This window comes from Bubalus bubalis, chromosome X, assembly GCF_019923935.1.
Source record: "Bubalus bubalis isolate 160015118507 breed Murrah chromosome X, NDDB_SH_1, whole genome shotgun sequence".
NCBI lineage: Eukaryota > Metazoa > Chordata > Mammalia > Artiodactyla > Bovidae > Bubalus > Bubalus bubalis.
In genome coordinates this window covers 22,545,012-22,569,278 of record NC_059181.1, presented here as the reverse complement: position 1 = coordinate 22,569,278, position 24,267 = coordinate 22,545,012, and the positions used below count along the sequence as shown (strand labels likewise).

Genomic DNA, 24,267 nt, shown 5'->3' with positions numbered 1-24,267 from the left:
GCTTTTTTCCTGCTTGCAAATCATGTGATACTATTTTTAAATGCTGTCTCTTTCTCATCTTCCTTATCCTGTAGACTTTTCACCAGATCATCTTTTGGACTTTTTGTAAAACAAAACAGTAATTATGAAAAACTTTCTTAAAAGTTGTTAGGATGTGGTATGCAATATATACTGAGAGAATTGGAGCTCTCACTGCTGAAGCCACCCCAGGGTTCATGCTGGGAGTCCAGATAGGAAAAGAATAGATTGTGTGATGATATGGTTCTGTTTTCAAGAAGAAAGAAGTTAGGTATGAATCTAAAAGCATCAGCCACAAAAGTTTCAGAAATTATCTTCCATAAAAATACATTAGAAGAAAAAAATTTTCAATCAGAAGAATCCCTTCCTGAACCTTTAAATAATCATGAAGACTTATTTGAGATACTATCCCCCAAACAAACTTAAATGTGTTTCATATTTTCAAACCAAGAAAAATATGGTGGCTCAGATGGTGACTCAGATGGTAAAGAATCTGCCTGCAATGCAGGAGACCTGGGTTCGATCCCTAGGTTGGGAAGATCCCCTGGAGAAGGGAATGGCAACCCCACTCCAGTATTCTTGCCTGGAGAATCCTATGGACAGAGGAGCCTGGTGGGCTACAGTCCATGTATTCACAAAGTGCTGGACACGACTGAGCAATTCACACTTTCACACTTTCAAAGTATAGAATGACTTGCCCAAACCTTTAAATAATCATGAAGACTTATTTGAGATATGGAGAAGGCAATGGCACCCCACTCCAGTACTCTCGCCTGGAAAATCCCATGGATGGAGGAGCCTGGTGGGCTACAGTCCATGGGGTCTCTAAGAGTCAGACACGACTGAGCGACTTCACTTTCACTTTTCACTTTCATACATTGGAGAAGGAAATGGCAACCCACTCCAGTGTTCTTGCCTGGAGAATCCCAGGGAAGGGGGAGCCTGGTGGGCTGCCATTTATGGGGTCGCACAGAGTCGGACACGACTGAAACGACTTAGCAGCAGCAGCAGCATCCCCCAAATAAGCATAAATGTGATTCATATTTTTATTCTTGGTTTGTTCTCAGTACTCAAATAGTAAAGGCAAAGGCTTATCTGAGTTTTGAAGACAGTGTTTCCTGAACAGGAAATGAAACTGCCGATGTTCCACAAAGCACACAAAGTGCCTGATTCGGTGAAGAAATTATGCTGATTCACCAGAAGAAAATGGTCTTAGTTCTAATCAACTGAACATTTGTGTGTGAGAGTTTTTTTTAAATTAAATTGCCATAAAAAATCGAATTGCTTTACAGGCAAAGTCATGTCTTAGTGTGATTCACAATTTAAAATGTATTTTAAGGATTTCTGACTTACATGCTGATTAGGAAATGTGAATGTCACAACCATTTAACACATTGGAGTAGGGTGGTTGGAGTTGGGAGTGGAAAGAGAAGTCACTAGAAAATGTCAAGAACAAAGCAATGTCAGGCCATATATACTAGCTTTCAATTTTTTGAGAGTCTACATTTTTGGGTGAACTGTTTATATTTTTGGTTTAACCTAGTTAGAAATTTGTGTAACTTTACACATCATTAAAGGTTTGTTTTGTTTTAATAACTGTTTTGTTAGCTGATTATTTAATTTACTTTGCAGTCTTCCAGATTACTTCTAAAACTGCAGCCTGTCATTTTTCTAATATGTGATCTATCACTTTGCTCACCCGATACCCATGACTTCCTCTACAAGACCAAGGAAAGCAGGGACTTGCCTGGTGGTACAGTGGCTAAGACTCTGTGCTGCCAGTGCAGGGGGCCCAGGTTTGATCCCCAGTCAGGGACCTAGATCCCACATGCTGCAGCCAAAGAAATAAAATAAAAAAAAAAAACAAAACAGTAATTGGAAAGCAGCATACTAGAATTGCCAGCTTCCATTACCACTAAGAGTTCCCTGTGACACATCCCAGGCAATGAAGTATAAATGGAAGTGATTAGAGATGGCTTTCTTATGAATTTTTTTTAAAAGCCAAGCTGTTTAAGGACAGGCTGTGTGTTTTACCGTCTACCTTCCCCCATTCCCTGTGTAGAAAGTAGACACATGGCTTGGAGGCGCCAGAAGTGACATTTAAGTTGATTGCTGACAAAGAGTAGGAGCTAATTAGGGGAAGGGAAATGGAGATCTTCAAAGAAAGACAAGAAATAATGTAATACAGAATTTATAAAAGATTGGCTCTCGGATATGATTATCTTGGAATCATTAAAAGCATGCTCAACGGATAAGGGACTATTCCAGCTCCAGTGGGAGAGTTTAGGCCACAGCTGGGTGAATAGAAACAACAGAGACAGCTTTTGACTCCAGGCTAACTGAACTTTTTTAAAAATGGAGCTTTCCAACAATGCTTTGTGCTAGCATATAGGGTAGTAATTTCCCCATCACCAGATGTGTTCAAGCAAATGCTTAACGGACGCCCACCCAGGAAGAGTAGAAGTGGGACTCCTGTGTTCATGCAGCGATTGTACTATTTCAGTTTTGTTCAAGCATTTCTATTCTCATAAGCCCTAAAAGACTTTTGAACAACTGTTATATACCCCTCCACATATTTTGTCTTTTAAAAATTTAACTTTCACATTTTCTCTTGCACATTTTGAATTGACATTTTCTATTTGTAAAATCACCAGTTAAATAGTTGCAAAGAACATAATTTCTGATGTACTGTGCATTCTGCACATACTTTAAATCTATTTTTATTGCTTTAAAATCTCGGCACAGCTCATTTAGCTCATTCAGTTAATGGAAAGTGCCTGCTCTACTCATAATGGTACAGCTAGTCCTCATTGGCAAACCGATCAGCCACATCAAACTAACTTTTAAAGAATTGTGCAAATTATAAACCCTGTCCCTGCTCACCAATCAACGATGGGCCTAAAACTGGCATGATTCTTGCCCTTATGTGCTTCTCTCTAATGAGGGAGACAGATCTAAAAGAATGTCACAGATAAACAGCAAGTCACAATTCGCAAGAGTGCAGTGAGGGAGGTGTTAGTGGAATGAATACTACAGGGTGATCTGGGAGGGCTTCCCTGAGGAAGTGACGTTTAAGCAGAAACAGCCCCAAGTCAACTGAACGCTGACAGTCTTTAACCAGTAGTTCCTTAATTGTACACTTAGCTCGCTCCTGAGAGAGACTCTTTGAATTGGCTTGCTCAGGAGCCTCTTTCTCTGTGGAGTTAGAAATAAAACCTTACAGCTTTTAGCTGAGCGATCTCCTCTTGTCTTTCATGAAGCTGATGCCTCCATGTGTGTAGTTCTTCAGGAGTTGGAAACTCCTGTATGGCCCACAAACATAGTCAAGGGCCACAGTTAAAAGATGATCCAACTCATAGCCACGCTTTCTCGATTGAATGGGATTCGGATGATCAGGCCTACTTAAGATGTATTTTAGATCTTTGTACACCTACAGGTCTCAGCTTGAAAGTACTTCTTCTGTCTTACTGTTAAGTTCTTCAAACAGAATTACTCTGCACCGTCAGAGGTTTGTTAGCTTGGTCTCACAAAAGGCATTTGTTTTTGGTTTCACAATATGGGAAAATGACATCATCTTGCCTCTTCTTTTCATTTTCTTACATCGGGTACCATGTGGCCAACGTGTCAAGTTGATCAACCACATTCCCAAACAACAGATTCCATCTTAGGAGAAGAGCTATTTCTTCCTTTGACTGAAATATCTCACACCTCGGGGCCGAGCTCCCGGGGGGCTTCGGCGCCGGCCGGGGGCGGCCGCAGGTCCCTCAGGTAAACAGAGCCAGCGAAGACCACCAGCGTGTGCCTCCGAGCGACCGAGAGCTTTCGCGATCAACGAGTGAGGTGGAGGTGCTCAGGGCGCTGAAATTTCTCTTTGAATACCACAAGGCCCTGGACGAGAAGATGATTCTTTCAGAGGAGAATAACCAGGAAAAGATACTAACGGACAGGGTGCTTGATGTACATCATGAGCAAGAAAACATGCCAAGCGCCAATGGAAAGAGACCCTCGGACGGCTTGGCGAAGGAGACAGAGCTCCAGGAAATCATACAGAGGCAGTTGCGGGAGCAGAGGCAGATGGAGGAGCGCCTGGCAGCCCTCTCTGCCCACGTGAAACATCTGGAGGAGGACCTGGACACGGCCAGGAAGGACCTCCTCCAGTCCAAGGACAGGAACAGAAAACTTGAGCGGGACGTCCGCGAAACAGAGGATAAGAACCGCCAGTTGCAGGAGCGCCTGGAGCTGGTAGAGAAGCTGCAGCAGAGACTGCGGAGGGCAGAGACGCTGCCCGAGGTGGAGGCGGAGCAGGCGCAGAGGGTGGCCTCGCTCTCCAAGGACCAGCTGATTCTAAACCTGGAACCCCTGAGAGCCGAAGTGGACCAGACGAGACTGCGAGGGGCTCCCTTCCACCACAGCCGACCCCACTTGGGCAGCGCCCCGGACCTCAGGTTCCCTGTGGCGGACCGGCCGGCAGACTCCTTGGGCAACGGGGCGGTGCTGTGGTGCCCCCAGAAAGGCCGGCTGGCAGCGTTGCACGATGAGCCATCCGAGGCAAGGACCCCGCCGCCCCCTTCCCATCCCTGGTGGGCACCTTGTGAGGCACCTGCCCCCTCACACTGTGGTCCTGAGGTGCAGACCCCGAAGGAGCAGGACTGGGAGCGCACGCAGCAAGCCAGCATGCTGGCCGATGTGGCCCAGGCGTTTGAGAGTGACGAGGGCGTGTCTGACGACGAGGGCGACAGGGTCACCCTCTTCAGCTCGGCCACTCAGCTGTCGCCCAGCAGGCAGGCCAGTGCCAAGACTCTGACCGTGATGATGCAGGAGCAGCTGGACGCCATCAACGAAGAGATCCGAGTTCCTGATCCCCAGTGGAAAAGACTTGAGGCACTGACGTGCATCTCTGCCCTGAGAGCAGGGGAGGTTGATCGAAGAAGAGAAGGAGAACACGGAGCAGCGGGCCGAGGAGACTGAGAGCAGGGAGGGCAGGGGGAGCTTAGGCAGCCTCCGTCGTTTTAAATCAGTGAGCTCCCTCAACCTGCTTCCCACCTCCTCGCATGCTGGCTCCTGCCCGCCCCTGCCCAAGGCCAGAAGGAGGCAGCAGAGCCTGGCGCAGGAGGGAGACCAGCTGGGCATCATGACTCTGGCAGGATCTTTACCCCTAGCGCCACCTGGAAAGCCCCAGTGAATGCTGACAACTAGAAACGCAGAACATAAGGGCCGCTCCTAAGTTAAACTGGAAGAGCAGCAAGCACAGGTTGTAAAGAGGAAAACACACGATGAGCGACAACAGCGAAATATCTGTGCCATTCGGAAGAGGAGCCCGTCAGCCCTTGGAGGGACAGCTGGAACCAGAATGAAAACCGAGGCCATGGTCAGCAGTGCCCACCACACGGCCTGGGTGGCGTGGTGTCACTCACCGGGCTTCCTGCATCCCCAGAGCTGCTGGCAGTAACATCTCTGAGTGCCAGGCCGGGCAGCATCCCCGAGTGAGCTCAGGCATCACCGCTCTCCTTCCAGTGCTGCTCCGGGGCCCTCTGTGGGCGGCCACCCTCATGCCCTGCCCTGCCACTTGCTGGGGCCCGGCTGTCCCCCTGGGATCCTTTCAGCCCTTGAGCTTGGGTGTTCCCAGCCCTCTGCCACACCAGACTGGGACGCAACTCAGGACTTGGGCTTGAGATATCAAGGAGACCGTGAATCTGGAAGGACACCACCCTGGGGCCTGTGAGAGAGCAGGAGAGCAAAGCCCCTACGGGGAGGAAGCAGAGCTGGGGAACGTGCACACAACCTCCACTGCCTCCTGCACAAGTGCCTTTTCTTTGTCTCTCCTTGACCTGAAACAAACGCCAGCTGCTGCTGCTCCGCAGGTGATTCCTAAAGATGCACCTCCTGCCAGAGCTATTGTCCTGCTGCTCTGGGGCTGCCTGAGTGTGCTCAGGAGTACCAGACAAGTTAGGGCTGCCACACCTCATACTGGAGGTGGGGGGCCTGATACTGGGGAAGGGTCGGAGGTGGGGGGAGGGTCTGAGGGTGGGGGAGGGCCTGATGCTGGACTAGGGCCGTGACGCTGGACTGGGATCTGATGCTGGACTGGGGTCTGATGCTGGACCTAGGGTCTGATGCTGAGGGAGGACCTGATGCTGGACTAGGGTGCATCATTCGGGTCCCCGTCAAGGTTGCCCTCGGACACCCCGCCCTGTGACCGATGGCGAGCCTCGACACCTGCACTTTGTTCCCACCCTCGGCCCGCTGCCCACGCCTCAGCAGCAGAGGGGCCCTGTCCCCGCAGATGCTGAAGTGATGGAGCCTCTTGTCTCCGGAGCCAAGGGAATGAACACACCGTCGGGCGCCCTCTAGGGACACCTATGCTTCCGCCTTCTGGCCTTTCCATTGCATCCGTCCGTTTCTCTTAAGAGAATGTCCGTGGGATGACACGGGCTCCCGTTACCAGCTCTGGTCTGTTCTCAGTGAGAGTACAGCTTACCCTCGGCACTCTTTATTGGCCCTGGGAAATTTTGCTTCAGTACTTGATTGAAAGAAAGCAATAAATAATACTGTGATAAAAATAGTTCAAAAGTAGACTGTACATACTTTGTCACATATTCGGGAAGTTCACAAAAGATTAATAGGAAAATAGAATGATAACAATGAATTGTACAAGTAAATTAAAGGCGGAACCCACATGTAAAGAGACATGCTGTCTCTGTCTACCAAGATACCAGCTGCATAATAAATATCACACTGTGACCTGAAAAAAAAAAAAAAAAAAAAAAAAAAAAAAAAAAAAAGAAATAAAACCTTAGTTTATGCTCCTAAGTAACCTGAGAAGCTAGTGAAGGGGGCCAGAATATCCCTCCCTCCCAACATGCCTCTTTGGCATGAGATTATTTTAGGCTAATTATTTTTAAAAATGAGCAGACCCAGGAGAAGCTCTGAAAACCAAGTAGAAATTATCCTTTTGTAAGAGACATTTACATTTAGAAATCTCCATTTGTAAGGGTGTTTCCATCTCTGTACCAGGAAGAAGAAAATGTCTAAATCTCTAGAACCTCTATCAATAGAGAAGGCAGCAACTTAAATCTGCCTTACCCTTGTTTACTGTGCTTTTCCTGATTACCATCTGTAACCAAGTCCCCCCGCCAACATCTTTCTGTGTTTATATATAATTTTATTTATTTCTTTTTGGCTGTGCTGGGTCTTTGCTGCTGTGTGGACTTTTCTCTGGTTGCAGCAAGTGGAGGCCACTCTCTAGTTGCGGTGCGGGGACTTCTCGTGGCAGTGGCTTCTCTCATTGTGGAGTGCGGGCTCTAGATAGAGCACAGGCTCAGTAGTTGTGGCACACAGGCTTAGCTGCTCTGCAGCATGTGAGATCTTCCCAGATCAGGGATTGAACCCATGCTTCTGCATTGACAGGTGGATTTTTGACCACTGAGCCTCCAGGAAACCCCCCCAACATCTTTCTTTTGGCTTTAGCTAGAGATGGTATTGAAGGTTGTGGTTTGGGCCATTTTGGAGAGTTACTTAGTTTTCCTGGGTATACAGTAATGTACATGTATTAAACTTCTGTTTGTTTATCTCTTGGTAATCTTTTATTACAGGGGAATCTCAGCCAAGAACCTAGAAAGGTAGAGAGAAAAATTCTTTTCCTCCCTGACCCAGGCTTAACTCTCAGGAAACTCTTCCCTCCGGAACACTATACATTGCTAAATTCTTTGGTTCGGTGCCCAGAGGTTTTTACACTTTGAGGTAACACACTCTGCTAAGATTCAGTGTAGATGAGGGATACACCTTTTTGTATTCAAGTACAAGAAAAGTGAAAGTGTTAGTTGCTTGGTCATATCCAACTTTTTGCGACCCTATGGACTGTAGCCCACCAGGCTTCTCTGTCCATGGGGATTCTCCAGGCAAGAATACTGGAGTGGGTTGTTATGCCCACCCCCAGGTGATCTTCCCAACCAGGGATCAAACCCAGGTCTCTGGCATTGCAGGTGGATTCTTTATTGTCTGAGCCACCAGGGAAGCCAAGAAGTACAAGAAGGCTATTATGAAAGAGGAGATGCTAAAGAAGACCCACACGAGCATGGCCTTGTTACCCCAGAGGTGTTGTCAAGCAGATTATTTCCAGAAAGAGTACATATGGATTTGAGGTTTGGAAAGCAAGTTCCTAAAACTCAAGTCACCTGAAAGTTCTCATATACCTCAGTTTCGGTTCAGTTGCTCAGTTGTGTCTGACTCTTTGTGACCCCATGGACTGCAGCTCACCAGGTTTCCTTGTCCTTCACCAACTCCTGGAGGTTGCTCAAATGCATGTCCATCAAGCTGGTGATGCCATCCAACCATCTTGTCCCCTTTTCCTCCTGCCTTCAATCTTTCCCAGCATCAGGGTCTTTTCCAGTGAATCAGCTCTTCACATTAGGTGGCCAGGGTATTGAAGCTTCAGCCTCAGGATCAATCCTTCCAATGAATATTCAGGATTGATTTCCTCTAGGATTGACTGGTTTGATTTCCTCGCAGTCCAAGGGACTCTCAAAAGTCTTCTCCAACACCACAGTTTAACAGCATCAATTCTTTGATGTTCACTCAGCCTTCTTTATGGTCCAACTCTCACATCCATACTCGACTATTGGGAAAACCATAGCTTTGACTATATGGACCTTTGTTGGCAAAATAATGTCTTTGCTTTTTAATATCATATACCTCAAGTGACAAGTATTTCCCAGTTTAAAGGCCTTGAACTAGAAAACTCCTCTGTCCTTGGGGCAAAGGCTTATATAAATGATTGTAGAGAGTGATTCATCAGAGATCATATCAAGAGATTATACTTCGGGTTCTGGAACAGAGGCACCTGGGGCAGCAGCCTGCATCTGTCCAAGTGTCCTCAAAACTCACTCTTCTCAGTGGTTCCTTTGAGACAGAGTGATTATTATTCAGTGGTTATTGCAGAAAGATTGTGTTGTGTTTTAGTTTCTGAAAAAACTAGTAAACTAGGAAAAACCAGAAACTATTCTGTTTCTCCCCTAGATGTTGGAGCCTATGAAACTTAGGGTTTGTTTTCAAAATGAAGTCTCAAATAATTATCATTGGACCCAAAAGATTGTGTATTTTTCATTGGAAGAAAGGCATGTTCTTAAAATATAGTGCTTTCAGTTTTGTCTTATCACTTGTTAAATTTTCACTTCCTTTCTCAATCCAAATCTCATTCTTTACCACAAGCCATTACCAGGAAACACCTAGATTTGAAAACATATAGCTTGCTTTTTTTCATTGAGTTTTAGGTAGAAAGAATAATAAACTTCATGAAATTCAAATGCAGGACAATGTACCCAGAAAAATACTAACACAACAACCTGGGTTGCAAAACTTGTTTAGCAAGTTTCAGGTGGAGGTTAATTAAAACCTGCTTGGAAACCTCTTAAAACATAGACAGGAATGCAAACTACACACACCACCACCTAGATTCTTCCCTCGGGAACTTCCTCCTCTCTACTTCCCTGGATTTCGGTGGGAACATTTCCTGAAAGTTCCATCTGGTCAGGCCTAGTGTCCATGACCAATAGAAGTCTATTTCTCCCATCCCAGGGGAGGAGCTGCGGGACTGTGGGTAGGCAGCCCACTCCTTAGCAGTGATAACAAACAGCCACTCCTTAAGATTTTAGCTCCTCTGGGAGGTGGAGTGGTGGTGGGGTGGGGACTGAGGGATTGTAAGAATTTCCTCCAGTGTTTCATGTTTAAGTCTCCATGTTTCAAGATAGAGAAGAGGCGGACACGACTGAAGTGACTTAGCAGCAGCAGCAGTGATGTTGTTCTGAACAAGACAAGAGAGCACAGAGAGAGGTCAAACACAGTACAGAAAAAGGTAGAAATGCTCCCTGATGTATGACCTGTCTGTAAGAGAATATTGAGCTGGCCGAACATTCTAGAATATTAGCTGCATATTCTTTCAGAAGTTCCTCCGGGTGACCGCTATTATTTCTTCTGTCCAGGCTTGTTTAGAGTGATTGTCAGCTAACACCCCGTTGGTGGATAAGCATCTGCGAGATGTGCAGGCAACAAGGCCGGGGTGTAATTATAACATAATGCTGTAACAACATTGCACAAGACTGCCTCAGTACTATCTGCCAGAGTACATAGCCACCCTCTCACTGACAGTCATTTGGATGGTGATTAGTGTTGGATCATGTCCTGGAATCAGGCTTGAAGCCAGAGAAACTGGAAAATGATTTTTGTTTTTCAACTCCTTGGAGGCCCGTGTGGAAAATTTAGGAGAGCAAATGTTTGTTTCTAGTAGCAGAACTTGTATATACTTTGAGGAAGAGAAAGTGAAGTGGGATGGTTCCTGAACCGCTTGCCTTGCCCTGAAGCTGGTCCTCCACAGAAAACTCTTATTTTCTCACGGGGCTGGCCAGGAAGTGTTGAGGCAGGGAGCAGTTGATGGCAATCCCACTCTCCCTCGGCTCCTCCACAACTAATCTAAGCACAGGTGAGACCCTTTCCAGGTGACAAAGAAACAGTCTCCGTCCCAAAGCACCACCAGTATTAATGACTCTAGGCCACCGTGTATGGTTAAGCTAGACAATGAGTTGTGGTTTGTGAGGTGTGTCTGGGGCCTGGCTGTCCAGTTCAAATCTCAACCCCATTGCCTTCTGGTTGTATAATACAGAACAAGTTGTTTCACCCCCTATACCTTGCCTTCCTCATACACAAAAGGCTGGCTTTGTTTTAAGGATTAAATGACATAATCCATGTATATCACGTGGAACATAGAAAGTGCCCTATAATTACCAGCTTGCTTTTTCCACCCCCCATTAAATTCTAACTCTCATCATGGATACCTGTTACAGGGAAAGCATGACATTAGAATCGATTCTGTCTCTCAATTTCCCCCCCAGACTGGGGCTGATTGATCCCATTTATTTCATGAATGTTTGTTAAATGCCTACTGCGTGCCATGCGTGGAATGAGAGACTCTGAAGATATAAACATCGTGGGACATGGTCCCTGCTCCTGGGATGTTGCTGGTCAAGGAGGTAGACATTTTTGGTCACGCTGCTATGCCAAAAGCATAGATAAATACATAAATCCAAGGTCAAAGAGTGTGGATCAGCTGCTTCGAGAAGGGCCAGGGATTTTCGAAAGCACATGTTTGTGGAGGCACAGACTGGGTTAACAGCCCAGACCTGCACTCCCTGCAGTGAACACAAATTGCTTAACTTCTCTAAACCTCCCTTTCCTCATCTTTGAAATGGGCCTGATTCAGTGGTGTGCTGAAGCCTGCTCCTATTGGCTTGGGAGAGCCTCCTGTTAAATATTCAAAAATTTTGCAAGCCAGTGGTTAAAGCCCTTGGTAGCTTGAAATCAGGATCAATATTTACATCCTGTTAATCAGCAAAGTCTATAGTTCAAAGCTCCTCCCTAACCCCAGCTGGCTCACTGGCACACCACAGGAACCTGTGGAGAAAGGCAAAACATGACCTTTACCCTCTTGGGGTTTTTGGCTGGGCCTGTGAATTTAATTAACATAAAACAGGTCGACAGGAAAAAAAGCACACATATTGATTGAATGTGTTTTTCAGTGACAGGGCAGGGGAGAACCCTCATAAGGAAATGAGCACCAAAGAGGTGGCAGAACCTGAATGCTTTTCCAACAGATTGGACAAAGAGGGGTGATTGTGGAGAAGTAACTGAAATATATAGAAAGAAGGCTCTTAAAAGGAGGGCCTTGACTCCCAGGTGAAGAATGTTTCTTTTCTCCTGGGACAGGGAAGGCATTTTTCACTTGGGAGTGTTATCTCTTGTTTTCAGAATGAAAAAAAGAGAGATTAGAATGCCCTTCATGCATCTGCTGTTTTTCAAGTGCCTTTAGCTCAAAATAATCCTTATGCCAAAGCAGCATGTTTTGAGGTGCCATATTCTGCTGCTGTTACGAAGATGAATGAAATAACAAAACCGTGGTATCTGACGCATAGTAGAGGTTCAACATGGGGTGACTCTAAGTATTTCATGTAGAATATATTAATCATATACATCCTGCACTTCCACAGTCATAGTCTTATTTAGTCCTCATAGCAGCTAGGAGGTAGTTTATTTTTAGTTCTGTAAATGAAGTTTTTTTATACCTACGAATGAAGAAGAGCCAGGATCAAATTCAGTTTCCCTTGCCTCCAAGTGGAGTGTTCTTTCCACCAGACCCAAACTGCCTCTGGATGGATGGTGTTGCTCTGCAAACAAGTATCATTGCTGTGGATTTAGCTGTTTTGTAACCACTTTTGTTGTTTTTTGTTATTGATTCACTGGATGAAAGAAAGCAGGATAAGTACCCAGGTGGAAGAAGACAGCCCTGGGCCACACAGCTGGTGGAAGGCTCCCTGAGCCAAGCTGGAGGTGAATGCCACCAGTCTGCTGTGTCCATGTCATTGTCAAGACAGAACTGTGACCACTACTCTCAGTAAATGTCGCTTCCTGGAAACCTCAGAAGCTCAGGATTACCTCACCATTGATGTCAGAAGCCTCTTGATGAAAATGAAAGAGGAGAATGAAAAAGTTGGCTTAAAACTCAACATTTAGAAAACTAAGATCATGGCATCTGGTCCCATCACTTCATGGCAAATAGATGGGGAAACAATGGAAACAGTGTCAGACTTCATTTTTTTGGGCTTCAAAATCACTGCAGATGGTGACTGCAGCCATGAAATTAAAAGACGCTTGCTCCTTGGAAGAAATGCTATGAACAACCTAGATAGCATATTCAAAAGCAGAGACATTACTTTGCCAACAAAGGTCTGTCTAGTCAAAGCTATGGTTTTTCCAGTAGTCATGTATGGATTCAGGAGTTGGACTATAAAGAAAGCTGAATGCCAAAGAATTGATGCTTTTGAACTGTGGTGTTGGAGAAGACTCTTGAGATTCCCTTAGACTGCAAGAAGATCCAACCAGTCAATCATAAAGGAAATCAGTCCTGAATATTCATTGGAAGGACTGATGCTGAAGCTGAAACTACAATACTTTGGCTGCCTGATATGAAGAGCCGACTCATTGGAAAAGACCCCAGTTCTGGGCAAGATTGAAGGCGGGAGGAGAAGGGGATGACAGAGGATGAGATGGTTGGATGGCATCACCGATGCAATGGACATGAGTCTGAGTAGGATCCAGGACTTGGTGATGGACAGGGAGGCCTGGTGTGCTGCAGTCCATGGGGTTGCAGAGTCAGACATGAATGAGCAACTGAACTGATATCAGGTCTGGGGTAAGAAATATACAAGATGAACCTGGGATATCTTAAAAGCCAGGAAGCTAATAAAGAAAGGCTTCTGGGATCATGGGCAATGGATTCTGAAGCCAACTTGAAGAAGTTCTCACTGGACAATTAAAGCAGTCTGAGCTTCAGTTAGAAAAATAATGTCAATGATTTAAGACACAGAAAATGTTTCAAGTCCACGAGTTAATAAAGATACTTGGGGGGAGAAAACCTAATTGGAAGATGCCAGAAAGCCAATCCATTCTTTTCCAATCTAGTAAATAACAAGACCAACCTAGATAGCATATTCAAAAGCAGAGACATTACTTTGCCAACAAAGGTTCGTCTAGTCAAGGCTATGGTTTTTCCTGTGGTCATGTATGGATGTGAGAGTTGGACTGTGAAGAAGGCTGAGCGCTGAACAAGTGATGCTTTTGAACTGTGGTGTTGGAGAAGACTCTTGAGAGTCCCTTGGACTGCAAGGAGATCCAACCAGTCCATTCTGAAGGAGATCAGCCCTGGGATTTCTTTGGAAGGAATGATGCTAAAGCTGAAATTCCAATACTTTGGCCACTTCATGCGAAGAGCTGACTCATTGGAAAAGACTCTGATGCTGGGAGGGATTGGGGGCAGGAGGAGAAGGGGATGACAGAGGATGAGATGGCTGGATGGCATCACTGACTCGATGGACGTGAGTTTGAGTGAACTCCCGGAGTTGGTGATGGACAGGGAGGCCTGGCGTGCTTCGATTCATGGGGTCGCAAAGAGTTGGATACAACTGAGCGACTGATCTGATCTGATCTGAAATAACAAGAATCAAGCATGTATCCTGCTTTCTCTGGGTGAATTGTACTTCATGGCAACAAAATACAAGAGAGGAGAAAGTTCTTTTTATAGAAGTATTTTAGCTAAGGAATGAAGAACGAATGATAAGAGTACCGCATTTTGAAATTCCTAGTGAATTTCGGTATTGACATCGGTATTGACTGCTAGCATCACAAAAAGAGATAATCAAATGTTATATGCCTCTTGATGGAAAAAAAAGCATATTATCTATGAAATATTTTTGCTGTAAATCAAGCCTAAATCTGATCACATTGGAGCTCGGTGGGTAGAGTCTTCCCTCTGATGCCACTGGCCTTTTATTTTTTAACCAATCAGAAGTAGGCATTATTGCATTATGGTCACAGCAGTGTTTCTCCAACTTGGGTAACTTGGATCCCTTTTAAAGGAAAGGATTCTTACAGAGCCCCAGTGGTGATTGAAATTATCCTTTTTTAAATATGTGCATTTTAAATTACTTTTATTGGAGTATAAATGCTTTACAATGTTGTGTTAGTTTCTGCTGTACAACAAAGTGTACCAGCTATATTATGTATGCATATATCCCGTCCCTCTTGAGCCTCCCTCCTTCCAAAATTATTATACTACTTACTGTAGACCTACAGCTAGACATGGATATTTTACGTTCATGGCTCCTATACAGCTGTGAAACCATATACATTTACAAGTCAAATACAAACAAAACTACCAAACAAAACTCAAATGAGCAACACTGATTTAATGTGAGGGAAGATGTTTTGCTGAAATGAAGTGACTGCTTGCAAAGGAGCATGGTACTGCTGGCAGTTTTCAGTTTCAGCACTGTATGCAGTTGGCTGGCACAATTCTCTCGCCATTTTTATCTAAAAATTCTCCAGGATCGTGAGGTGTGATGTGACTTTACTTGGTCTTTGCTTGGCAAGAGTTCACTGTTAATGATGGGGTGTCAAGGTGAGCAGCATAAACACAGATAGAAGTGGTTGTACTCACAATTGTGGCTGGGATTTGGTTACAAGGTGATTACCTAGCTCAGTGGCCATCAGCCCTGGCTTTACTTTGGAATGTACATTAAGAAATAAATTAAGATTCTCTCAGGGTGGGGCATTAGTATTTCTTAAAAGCTTTCTAGGTGATTGTCATGTGCAGCCAGTATTGAGAACTACTGATTTTGAGAATCCAGAAAATGCTTATACACTTGGCCCTCCCTTATCTGTGAGTTCTGCATCATTGGATTCAAGTAATAGTGAATGGAAAATATTTGGAAAAAAAAATTCCAGAATCCCCCTCGGATACTGAGGGACAACTGAACTGATTATTCTTTAGACTATAATCCAAAAGAAACACCAAATTCAATCATTCTGAGAGAGAATATGCCAGTGAACCCCCAGGGGTTTGAGAAATTTGGTTTGGAGTTTGATTCCCAGGCCTAGTTGTGTGGCCTTAGGCAACTTAACCTCTCTGAGGGTTAGTTTCTCACTATAAAAAGAAACTAATAATAGTATCTACCTCACAGGATGTTCGTGAGAATTAGATGACATCATGACTGTACAAAGCGTCAAGTGGAATGCCTGGTTCCTGTTGAGTACTTACTAACGTTAGCTCTTATGAACTATTACGTTGATAACCATGTGGAAGCTACTAAAAACATTTGCTGGGTTGATGTGAGCCCCAAGAAAGAGAAGTGACAGGGGCAAGAGGGTGCTGGGAGAACCTTTCAAGGAAGGGCAGTTAGTGGCCTTTGATAGAAGAGGAAACCAAGGCAATGACAGCAAGGATGGGGGTGGGGGTGGAGTGGGCTCCATAAGGTTGTGGGCCTGTGAGCCTGGGTTGTGGGTGACGGCTGACTAGGTTGAAATCTGGACCAGCAGCACAAAGAAAAGGGATGAGAATAAAACGGAGTCACCCTGACATGACCATCCTCAGGAAGACATGATGAAGCAGGGAGACAGAGATGAGGCCAGTCAGGTAAACAGAATCTTGGGAGCAGACATGGCCACCTGCAGATTCTGAACAGGAGGGTGGGCCTCCCAGGGCCTGGCCGGCTCCCTCAGTTGCTGCTGAGCAGCCCCTTGACTCAAGGAGCAGAGATGTGTCATCATTCTAGGCCCTGCTGGGGACTCAGTACTGTGTAGAGTGGGTACGAGACCTTAGATTTCTTCCAAACCGTTGGTTGTAGATTTCTGTGAAAAAGACTCCATTTTCTTTCCCTAGAAAGGCTGCCTGGTGAAATCTACACAGCTGATGACTTTGGGCTCTGGTTTGGACCATGACAGACCATCCCTCTACTATTGACCCTATAATCAGGTTGGTGGCTGGATGTCTCCTGAGCCTATGTGTGGACAGACCCAGCCACTTCCTGTTTTAGCTGTATCAAGAATTATGATTTTATTAAGGGAGATAATAAACTTAGCAAGTAAGAGTTATTTTCTTAAACTACGCAGAGAAAACCAGAAAATATTCTTATGTAAGAACTGGCAAGTTCTTAGGCCTGAAATACTATTCTTCCCAAATGATGTTAGGCATAACATATTAGTAAAATAGTAATTTTAAAGTTATCTTTACATTAGTCTTGTTTACCTGGAGTCTCTCCCCAAACCCTGCCACTTTTTCACATTTTTGTTTTTTATTCCCTTTGATTTCCCTGGAATGTGCTTTCTTACTTGCCTGGTGATTTCAAGCTTTGCAGATTTGTTTTTAGTTCCGTTTTTAAACAGGTGTCTTTGTAAGGAGAGTTGAACAGTCAGTGGGCTGATGCTGCTGTGGTGTTTCAGTTTCTAAGTTTTAAACTTAAGTGACTTCTTTAAAGTGGACACAAAAACTTCATAAAAGCTTTCATGTTGACAACACTGGGCCTTTAGGGCTAAGCTCTAAGAAGGATGAGAAAACAAAGAGTTACATTGTAACTCCCTTGGTTAATCTAATTTATTCACATATTTAACCACAGTCAGCATGTAGTTGTTTTCCTCAAAGAGGCCCACTTTCCAAAACACAATTTTCAAAATGTCTTCTTTCCCCACAAAGCTCCTTGTGTTTCATTAACCCTTTTTGTGCTTGCCAGTATTTCTCTCCTATAGTTATTTGCCAGCCTAGCAGGACCCTGGTTGAAAATTGACTCTAACCATGTTTTCATGACATACTCTCTAAGCTATCAATTAATCCCAAGGCTCTCCTGTTAAATACAGTACAGGACCCTACTTGTGTATATGGCTGCCTTCTAATTTAGGAAGCCACAAAAGACTGAAACCAAGGGATGCAGGCCAAAATCCTCCTTTGAGTGAGAAGCCCAGTATTTATTTCCTGGAGAACACAGAAAGAAGATACTGAGTACTGCTTTTCAGTTATCTGATGAATTCTTTTGGAAAAGATTCATCTTGGAAATCAGTACAGTGATTATTAACTAACATGTTCATTATTGTGGGAATTCGTGGCTTTAGGAATTTAGGTCAGTGTCATGAGTAATAAAAAGGAGTTCACCTATCTGTCTCCTCCTCAGCCCTCTTTGGGAGTTTAATTTTCAGTCCTGGAGAAAGGTCTTAGCTACTTCTTCCCCCATCCCCAATGGCTTTAACCACCCCTGCGGTTTCTCTGCATAGATGTCCATGGTGTTAACACAGTTCCAGAAACTTGTCCTCCAAATAGGATGGTGATTTCCCTGACTGGTACCTGTGTCCAACTCCAGCCTTTTAGTTTACCATGTTCCTGTAAAAATGTGGAATTTTTATTCTTGCCTGACTAGCAAAGTGATCTACTTTCCCTTCAGCCTAGTGTTTTGTGTGGGATGAGGTTGTTGTGAGCAAGATGTTTTTTCCTCCCAATTTCCAGTATTTCAGAATCCCATTTCCACCTCTTTTACTGGTGTAACAAATGGGCTTTTTTACTGTGGGGCCTCAGTTTCTAAGCTCTTGAAAATTCTGTTGGGTTAAGTGTACAGTGTCATCAATAGAAACTCATATTTTATATGTTGCTACATATAAAACCTTGGGATTCAACTGGCTTCTTTCTAGACATTGGGAATATAGGCACAACACAGCTCCTGACCATCAGACACTTTAGACTGGATTAAAAACTCTTTTTAAAAAATTGTAAAATTATCATGTTTCTTGGGCATTTTTATTTTGCACTCAACAGCAAGAAAAATGACTAAGAAATAAGGGATCAGTAAAAATGCTTACACCAGATAATTAAATCAAAGGGTACTTTATTAAAAAAAGAATCAAAACAGAAACTCTAAGTACCAGTGTGTACATTGTACACATTTAAATGACTCACAAGAATGAAGTTTTTTTCATAGACATTATCATACCACCTGTTGTTTATCAAAAGATGTTAAAAGAGAAATCTGTCTCCAACCTGTATACAAGATTGCCATCTTAAACAGACCTTATTTCAAACATGCAACAACGCCACTGGTAATAAAGCTTTGGAATGGGTGCTCATTCTATTATTTCACTACAAAGAGGAGAGAAAGCAAGATAAGTTGAGAAGTTATTCTAAAATAGAATGGAAGCTGTCATTTTCTACACCAGCACTCCTCACTCCTCTGCTGCCATTTTTAGCAAGTACTCCTTGTCGATCTTGAAGAGTCTCCATCCCTCTTCGCTGGATAGATCAGAGGCACCTCTTCTTTTGTAGAAGTTGATAGATGGTTCATTCCACTCTGCCACCAAGAAGTGCATGCTGCTGCAGCGACACTTCATTGCAACCTGTTACACGGGAGAGGAAAGTGAACTCAGTGACGGTGCACCTGCTTTCCAAGACCCAATTTCAATTCAGTCCTTCAAATAACCCAGTAACCCTTGCAAATTTGGAAACCAAACACCAAGACATACCTGGCTTAGCTTCTTCAGAATTTCTGAGCCTATGCCAAAGCCTAAAAGAACGAGAAGTACCATTTTAAAAAGTCATTTTAAGGACTTCAAGCCCCGATTTCTCTTTAGAGCAGCCCCCCTGAACTCTACCATACCTCTATAATCGCTCATCACAAAGAAGTCCTCAAGATACAACAGTTTGCCGATCCATGGATCATAGGTAAAATAGTACATGGCAAAACCAACAATGCTGTGTCCTGTAATAAGAGTATCACATGAGTTATGGATGAAAAAGAATCTGTCAAGGTTGTAGGTGCAAAATCAGAAGCCTATCATAAGTTTAAAAAATATACATGCATGTATTATAAAAATAAGTAGCCATTGGACCGGACTATCTTCTGATTTTTAGGCTAGTGCAATCCAGATCACTGTTGGATGATCTCACTGTTCTTAGAACATGTTTTCACAAAAAGCACACGTTACAGCTAGCTGAAGCCAGGCTAAAACCATGGACTGGCCACTTGGCAATCTGTTGGATCTCACACTCAGGAATTGAGAATGCTTTCATTACTTGCCAGAGTGAAAGTGCTATGGTCTTAAACTAAACACACACATTATTCACATCCTATTGGTATGTTGACTTGGGAATAAGTCAGGTTTACACGGCAGTTCAGAATAGTAAGTATTTGTAGTTTAGAAACCCTGCTTCCTTAAGGTCAGGACATAAGGCCGAAACTGTAAGGTTTAATTTCAGAACTTGCCTTCCAATTCACACATTTTCAATTTGTTTTCCCCAGTGTTTAAGTCGGAAGAAACAGAGGTACTCAGGTATGATGTAACATCCACATACCTCTGGAAAGTACCTCATCCCTTATGTATTTTGCTCATTTTTTTTCTAGCAGGAGGAAATGACCTCAGAACAAAAAAAAAACCTTAATCACCCCCCAACCTGGCCCATCAACTTCCCCCTTTGGCTTTGTCTTTTGGCCATTCAACAATGACCAGGAAGAAAAACAACAACAACAAAGAAAAAAACAAAGAAAAATAAAAGGAAAAAAGCATCCGACTTCCTCTTAATAGGTGTCTGTAATTCCAATTGGAGGCAAAAGTTTCAAATTAAACTTTCTAGCCATCTTATAGTCCTTCCCAAATAGGAAGCGAGTACATTGGAGCTTCTGATCTACCGTGTTTTAAGTGTGTGATAATAGGGCCTTACCTCATTTATCATGATCATCTACTTTATTGTGTAAAGGATCTTTTAGTTACCTCCCCGCCCATCCATGTACACGGAAGGGCCATGTACATGGCGAAGCTAGAGACTGTAACCTGAAGATTGGGACAAATTAAAGAAAAAAATGTAATTTAACACAGATACAAAAAAGGTTACGTTAGGGTCAAACAAGAACCATTTATGAAACTGAATTTACAACAAATGACTTTATACCAAACTTTCCGGGTCTCCACCGCATTCTGATACTTACATAAACAGCTCAAACTCTTCCGGGTCTCCACAGCACTGATACTTAAAGAGCTCTTTTAACCCGCCCTATTATTAAGTGCAGCACATCTATTTTTTTTTTTTTCAGTACTTTGAACACTGGCTGGCTATTATTTCTGGCCAATTTCTCAGTTAAGTAACTTCAGCCTGTGTTGTCAGTGCTTCTACAGAGCGGACTCTACGTCTTGCACAACACTCGATCTCTTCGGCTTCTAGAAGGGCAGGGCGATTACCTTCCGGAGTCAGGTGCTCCTTGGGCACTTCTGCAACTAAGCAGTGGTAGAAGGGGTGCTCTCCGAAACCGTCTTCTAGCAGATCTGCAAGAAGGGGAAGCAGAGACAGTGTTGGAGTCGGTGAAGGTCGTCCCCCAGACGCTCGTCCCCTGCCCTGCCACTGATGCGTTACCTTTTTCAGTTAACATTACTTGCTCTTCCATGTATTCGTATTTAGCCAATTCCTGGGTTGAGGCACATAAGAAAAAGGAAGAGAAGCAGAAAATTAAGTGAGGCCCCGGCCCGGACAGCTCGGGGGAAGGGGGTGGGCGGGGCGGGGATTCGTTCCGAGTTTCGCCCGGAGCGGCGCCGCCTGGCCGGGGCTGTGGGTAGGCGGCCGGAGAAAAGGGGACCTGCGGGGTACAAGGACCCCAGCTCCGCCTCGGGAGGAGCCCGAGCTTCCCGCTACCTTGATCAGCCGCAGGATGTCACTGCAGTCGGCAGCGGTGGCCGGGCGGATCACGAATTTAGCCATTTTCGTCTTTTGCTTTTCTTCCCTTTGCGGACCAGGCCCCTGTACTTGAACAGTAGGAGGAGGTGGTTCCTCATTCGTCTCCCCGGAGCGTCCTCTTCCCAGTCAGGATGGCACCATGACCCGGCGAACCTCTGCGAACAACGTAAGACAAGCAGCTCACTGCAACTGGAGCCGCGCGCGTTCCTGCCGTCGGGCGCTCTGCCTTTTAGCTTGAAGAAGCCCCGCCCCGGGACGTGAGGCGGAGGCGCCTCGACCAATGAGGTCGCGACCGCCCCCTCTTCCGGGCACCTCCCTCTTTTCCGGGCCCCTGTGTGAACCTGGCCGGCGCGGGCGGCGTGCGGCGGCGAGGCGCTAGGCTGAGCTCTCTAGCGGCGCCCTCTCGTGGCACATGGTAGAGGCTTCCCGAAAGTCCGACCTCCCAGCCTAGGCGTCCCCTAAGTGACCTTTGCAAAAGGAAGAGAGACGTTCCCCTTTGGGCCCTGGACCAATGACTTGACAGTTTCTTCTTTGGAGACACCTGGCTTTGAGCAGTGAGGGGATGAGAGGTTTAGAGTAGCGGCTCGCATAGGGTGGTCTGGGGGCCCCTGTGGGTCCCAAGATCATTTCAGAACTAGCTTCATAGTAATAATAGGGTTTCATTTGCCTTTCTTAGTTTCGCTGGAATTTTCCAGAGAACTGATGTATGATGACGTCATTGCTCTCATGACTGAAGGAATGTGTGCTTGCATGTTCTTGTGTTTTCTAGAATTTCCCAAGGTAAGCTATTTGGCTTCCTCAATAATTCTTTCCCCCTCTGCTGGTAATTTTTAGAGTTAACAGAATATTTTCTTTCTTACTTTTTTCATTTTTATTTTTTTCTTAAAATCTCTGGCTTTCCTATGGAAACACTTTACTTGTGCCTGAGGTACACTCCTTCTGACTTGCATTTAGTGAGGGTCCGCTCTTACAACATTTTCTGTTTTGCTTGTCTAAATATGTCTTTCAGTTATCCTAAAGTTCTTGGAGGATTTATTTCACTGTGAACGAATTTAAGGTTGGAAGTTCTTTTCTCTCAGCATATTGATGACATCTATCTTCTGGCTTCCATTGCTGTTTAAAGTTGTTACATTCCCTCCTTGCTCATTCCCTGCACTTCTTCTCCCCTCCTTTAAAACTTTTTATTTTGAAGTAATTACAAATTTACAGGATGTGTGATGACATCCTTGCTTTGGTGACTAAAGGAAGGTGTGTTTGTATGTTCTCATGTTTTCTAGACTTTTCAAAGTTTAGCTTTTAGAATTTCTCAATAATTTTTAAATGTCCTGAGAGGAAAATGTTTGAGAACAACAGTTGGATTAGTTTATAGCTCTTCCTGGGTTATACCCACTGGAGCAAGTACTCCATCCTTTTGCAGATACAGGTTTTTATTTACAAACCACCTTCCCAGACAGGCCTTCTGAGGGCCCTGCTTTGGCTGCCTAGCCTGGGTTCCTGACTGAGTCAGAGCGAAAGCATGAAAGGAGCCTGCAATGTTTTCAGTCTGTAGGTTGGATTATCACCAAATGACCCCCTCCCCCAACATTCAACGTAACTCTCTGCCTCTGCTCGCAATATCCTGTAGGTAGAAAAGAAAGCAAAAGTAACTCCCCTTCCCAGCCTCTGCGGATATCATGCGTAGTGAGTCATTGTGAGAGTTTATGGAATGTGTTTCTCAAACATCTTTAAAAATAGCATTGATTCTCATCTGCCTAAGCCACGTTAGGTAGTGTTTCCTGACACCATTGCACTTGGGATGACCGTACATAAGCCCTTCCTTCCTCTGCTTTGTTTTGTGTTGTGGGAAGACCCAGGAGAGCTTGTTACAGAATTAGTACTAACAGTAAGTTAGAACTCTGTGACTAAGCATTAATAATAACTGCCTCCTTGAAGCAAAAACAAGGCCGTTTTCAATGTGGTCTGCTTACTCTTTTAGAATAATGGTTGTTTGTCATTAAAACACATAATATATGTTTTTCTATTTATTCTGCTTTTCTGGTTTCAGTTTCATGTTTTTATGCTTCACTTTGCTATTATGACAATAAGAGCCCATTCAGAAAACCAGGTGGCTAGAAAAAGCTCATTGATTGTGTTTTTTGCACAAGCTTAGAACCCTAAGAAATGTGGATTTTCTTTATGAATCAAGTTAGGTTTCTCCATTGTCAGGAATAGATAGATGCCATGAGTGACCAACATTACCTGCTCCTGATAGTGGAATTTAAATTTAAAACTGCATAGAAAGAGGTTAACTGCCTAGCATTTCGGAGAAGGCAATGGCACCCCACTCCAGTACTCTTGCCTGGAAAATCCCATGGACGGAGGAGCCTGGTAGGCTGCAGTCCATTGGGTCGCTAAGAGTCAGATACGACTGAGTGACTTCACTTTCACTTTTCACTTTCATGCACTGGAGAAGGAAATGGCAACCCACTCCAGTGTTCTTGCCTGGAGAATCCCAGGGATGGGAGAGCCTGGTGGGCTGCCATCTATGGGGTTGCACAGAGTCGGACACGACTGAAACGACTTAGCAGCAGTAGCAGCCTAGCATTTGGAAAACTTTTATTTGGTTAATGAGTCAACAAATCAACAAATATTTATTGACTCTTATGCTAGGTACTTGGGGGTTTATAATAAAGTAGGTCTAAGTTTTGAAGGAAGCCCTCAGGACATACAGTTTACTTTAGAGATATATTTGTAGTTTACTACAACCAGATTCCCTGGTGGCTCAGAGGTTAAAGCATCTGCCTCCAACGTGGGAGACCCGGGTTCGATCTCTGGGTTGGGAAGATCCCCTGGAGAAGGAAATGGTAACCCACTCCAGATTCTTGCCTGGAGAATCCCATGGATGGAAAAGCCTGGTAGGCTGTAGTCCACGGGGTCACAAAGAGTTGGATACAACTGAGCGACTTCACTTACTTACTTACAACCAGATTTAATCTTTATCAGAAAGATAATCCTATAACTGAAGAGGTCTGAGCAGGAGAAGAGTCGCAGGAAAGGAAATGGCCAGGAACATCATGGATGTTTTATAGTCATTGTCTCATTTGATATCAGCTCTCTTGTGAAATAGCTAATGTTAGCTCCATCTTTGCAACAGAGAAAACTGGAGGCTCAGAGGGCTACAAAACTGCCAC

General features: G+C 44.4%; 2 protein-coding genes across 2 annotated transcripts; one reads left to right on the top strand and one right to left on the bottom strand.

Annotated features, from left to right (window-relative positions):
* The first annotated feature begins 3,721 nt into the window (after positions 1 to 3,721).
* LOC123327577 (liprin-alpha-1) lies at positions 3,722 to 6,580 on the top strand. The gene is made up of 2 exons (XM_045164555.1): positions 3,722 to 4,869; positions 4,937 to 6,580. The coding sequence occupies exons 1-2, from the start codon at positions 3,919 to 3,921 to the stop codon at positions 5,198 to 5,200; spliced, it is 1,215 nt and encodes a 404-aa protein (XP_045020490.1). The 5' UTR covers positions 3,722 to 3,918; the 3' UTR covers positions 5,201 to 6,580.
* An 11,669-nt stretch (positions 6,581 to 18,249) lies between these two features.
* On the bottom strand, positions 18,250 to 21,303 carry SAT1 (spermidine/spermine N1-acetyltransferase 1). The gene is made up of 6 exons (XM_006072184.3): positions 21,056 to 21,303; positions 20,780 to 20,831; positions 20,608 to 20,691; positions 19,032 to 19,133; positions 18,898 to 18,938; positions 18,250 to 18,771 (listed from the first exon to the last, which is right to left on the bottom strand). The coding sequence occupies exons 1-6, from the start codon at positions 21,119 to 21,121 to the stop codon at positions 18,601 to 18,603; spliced, it is 516 nt and encodes a 171-aa protein (XP_006072246.1). The 5' UTR covers positions 21,122 to 21,303; the 3' UTR covers positions 18,250 to 18,600.
* Between the last annotated feature and the right edge of the window lie 2,964 nt (positions 21,304 to 24,267).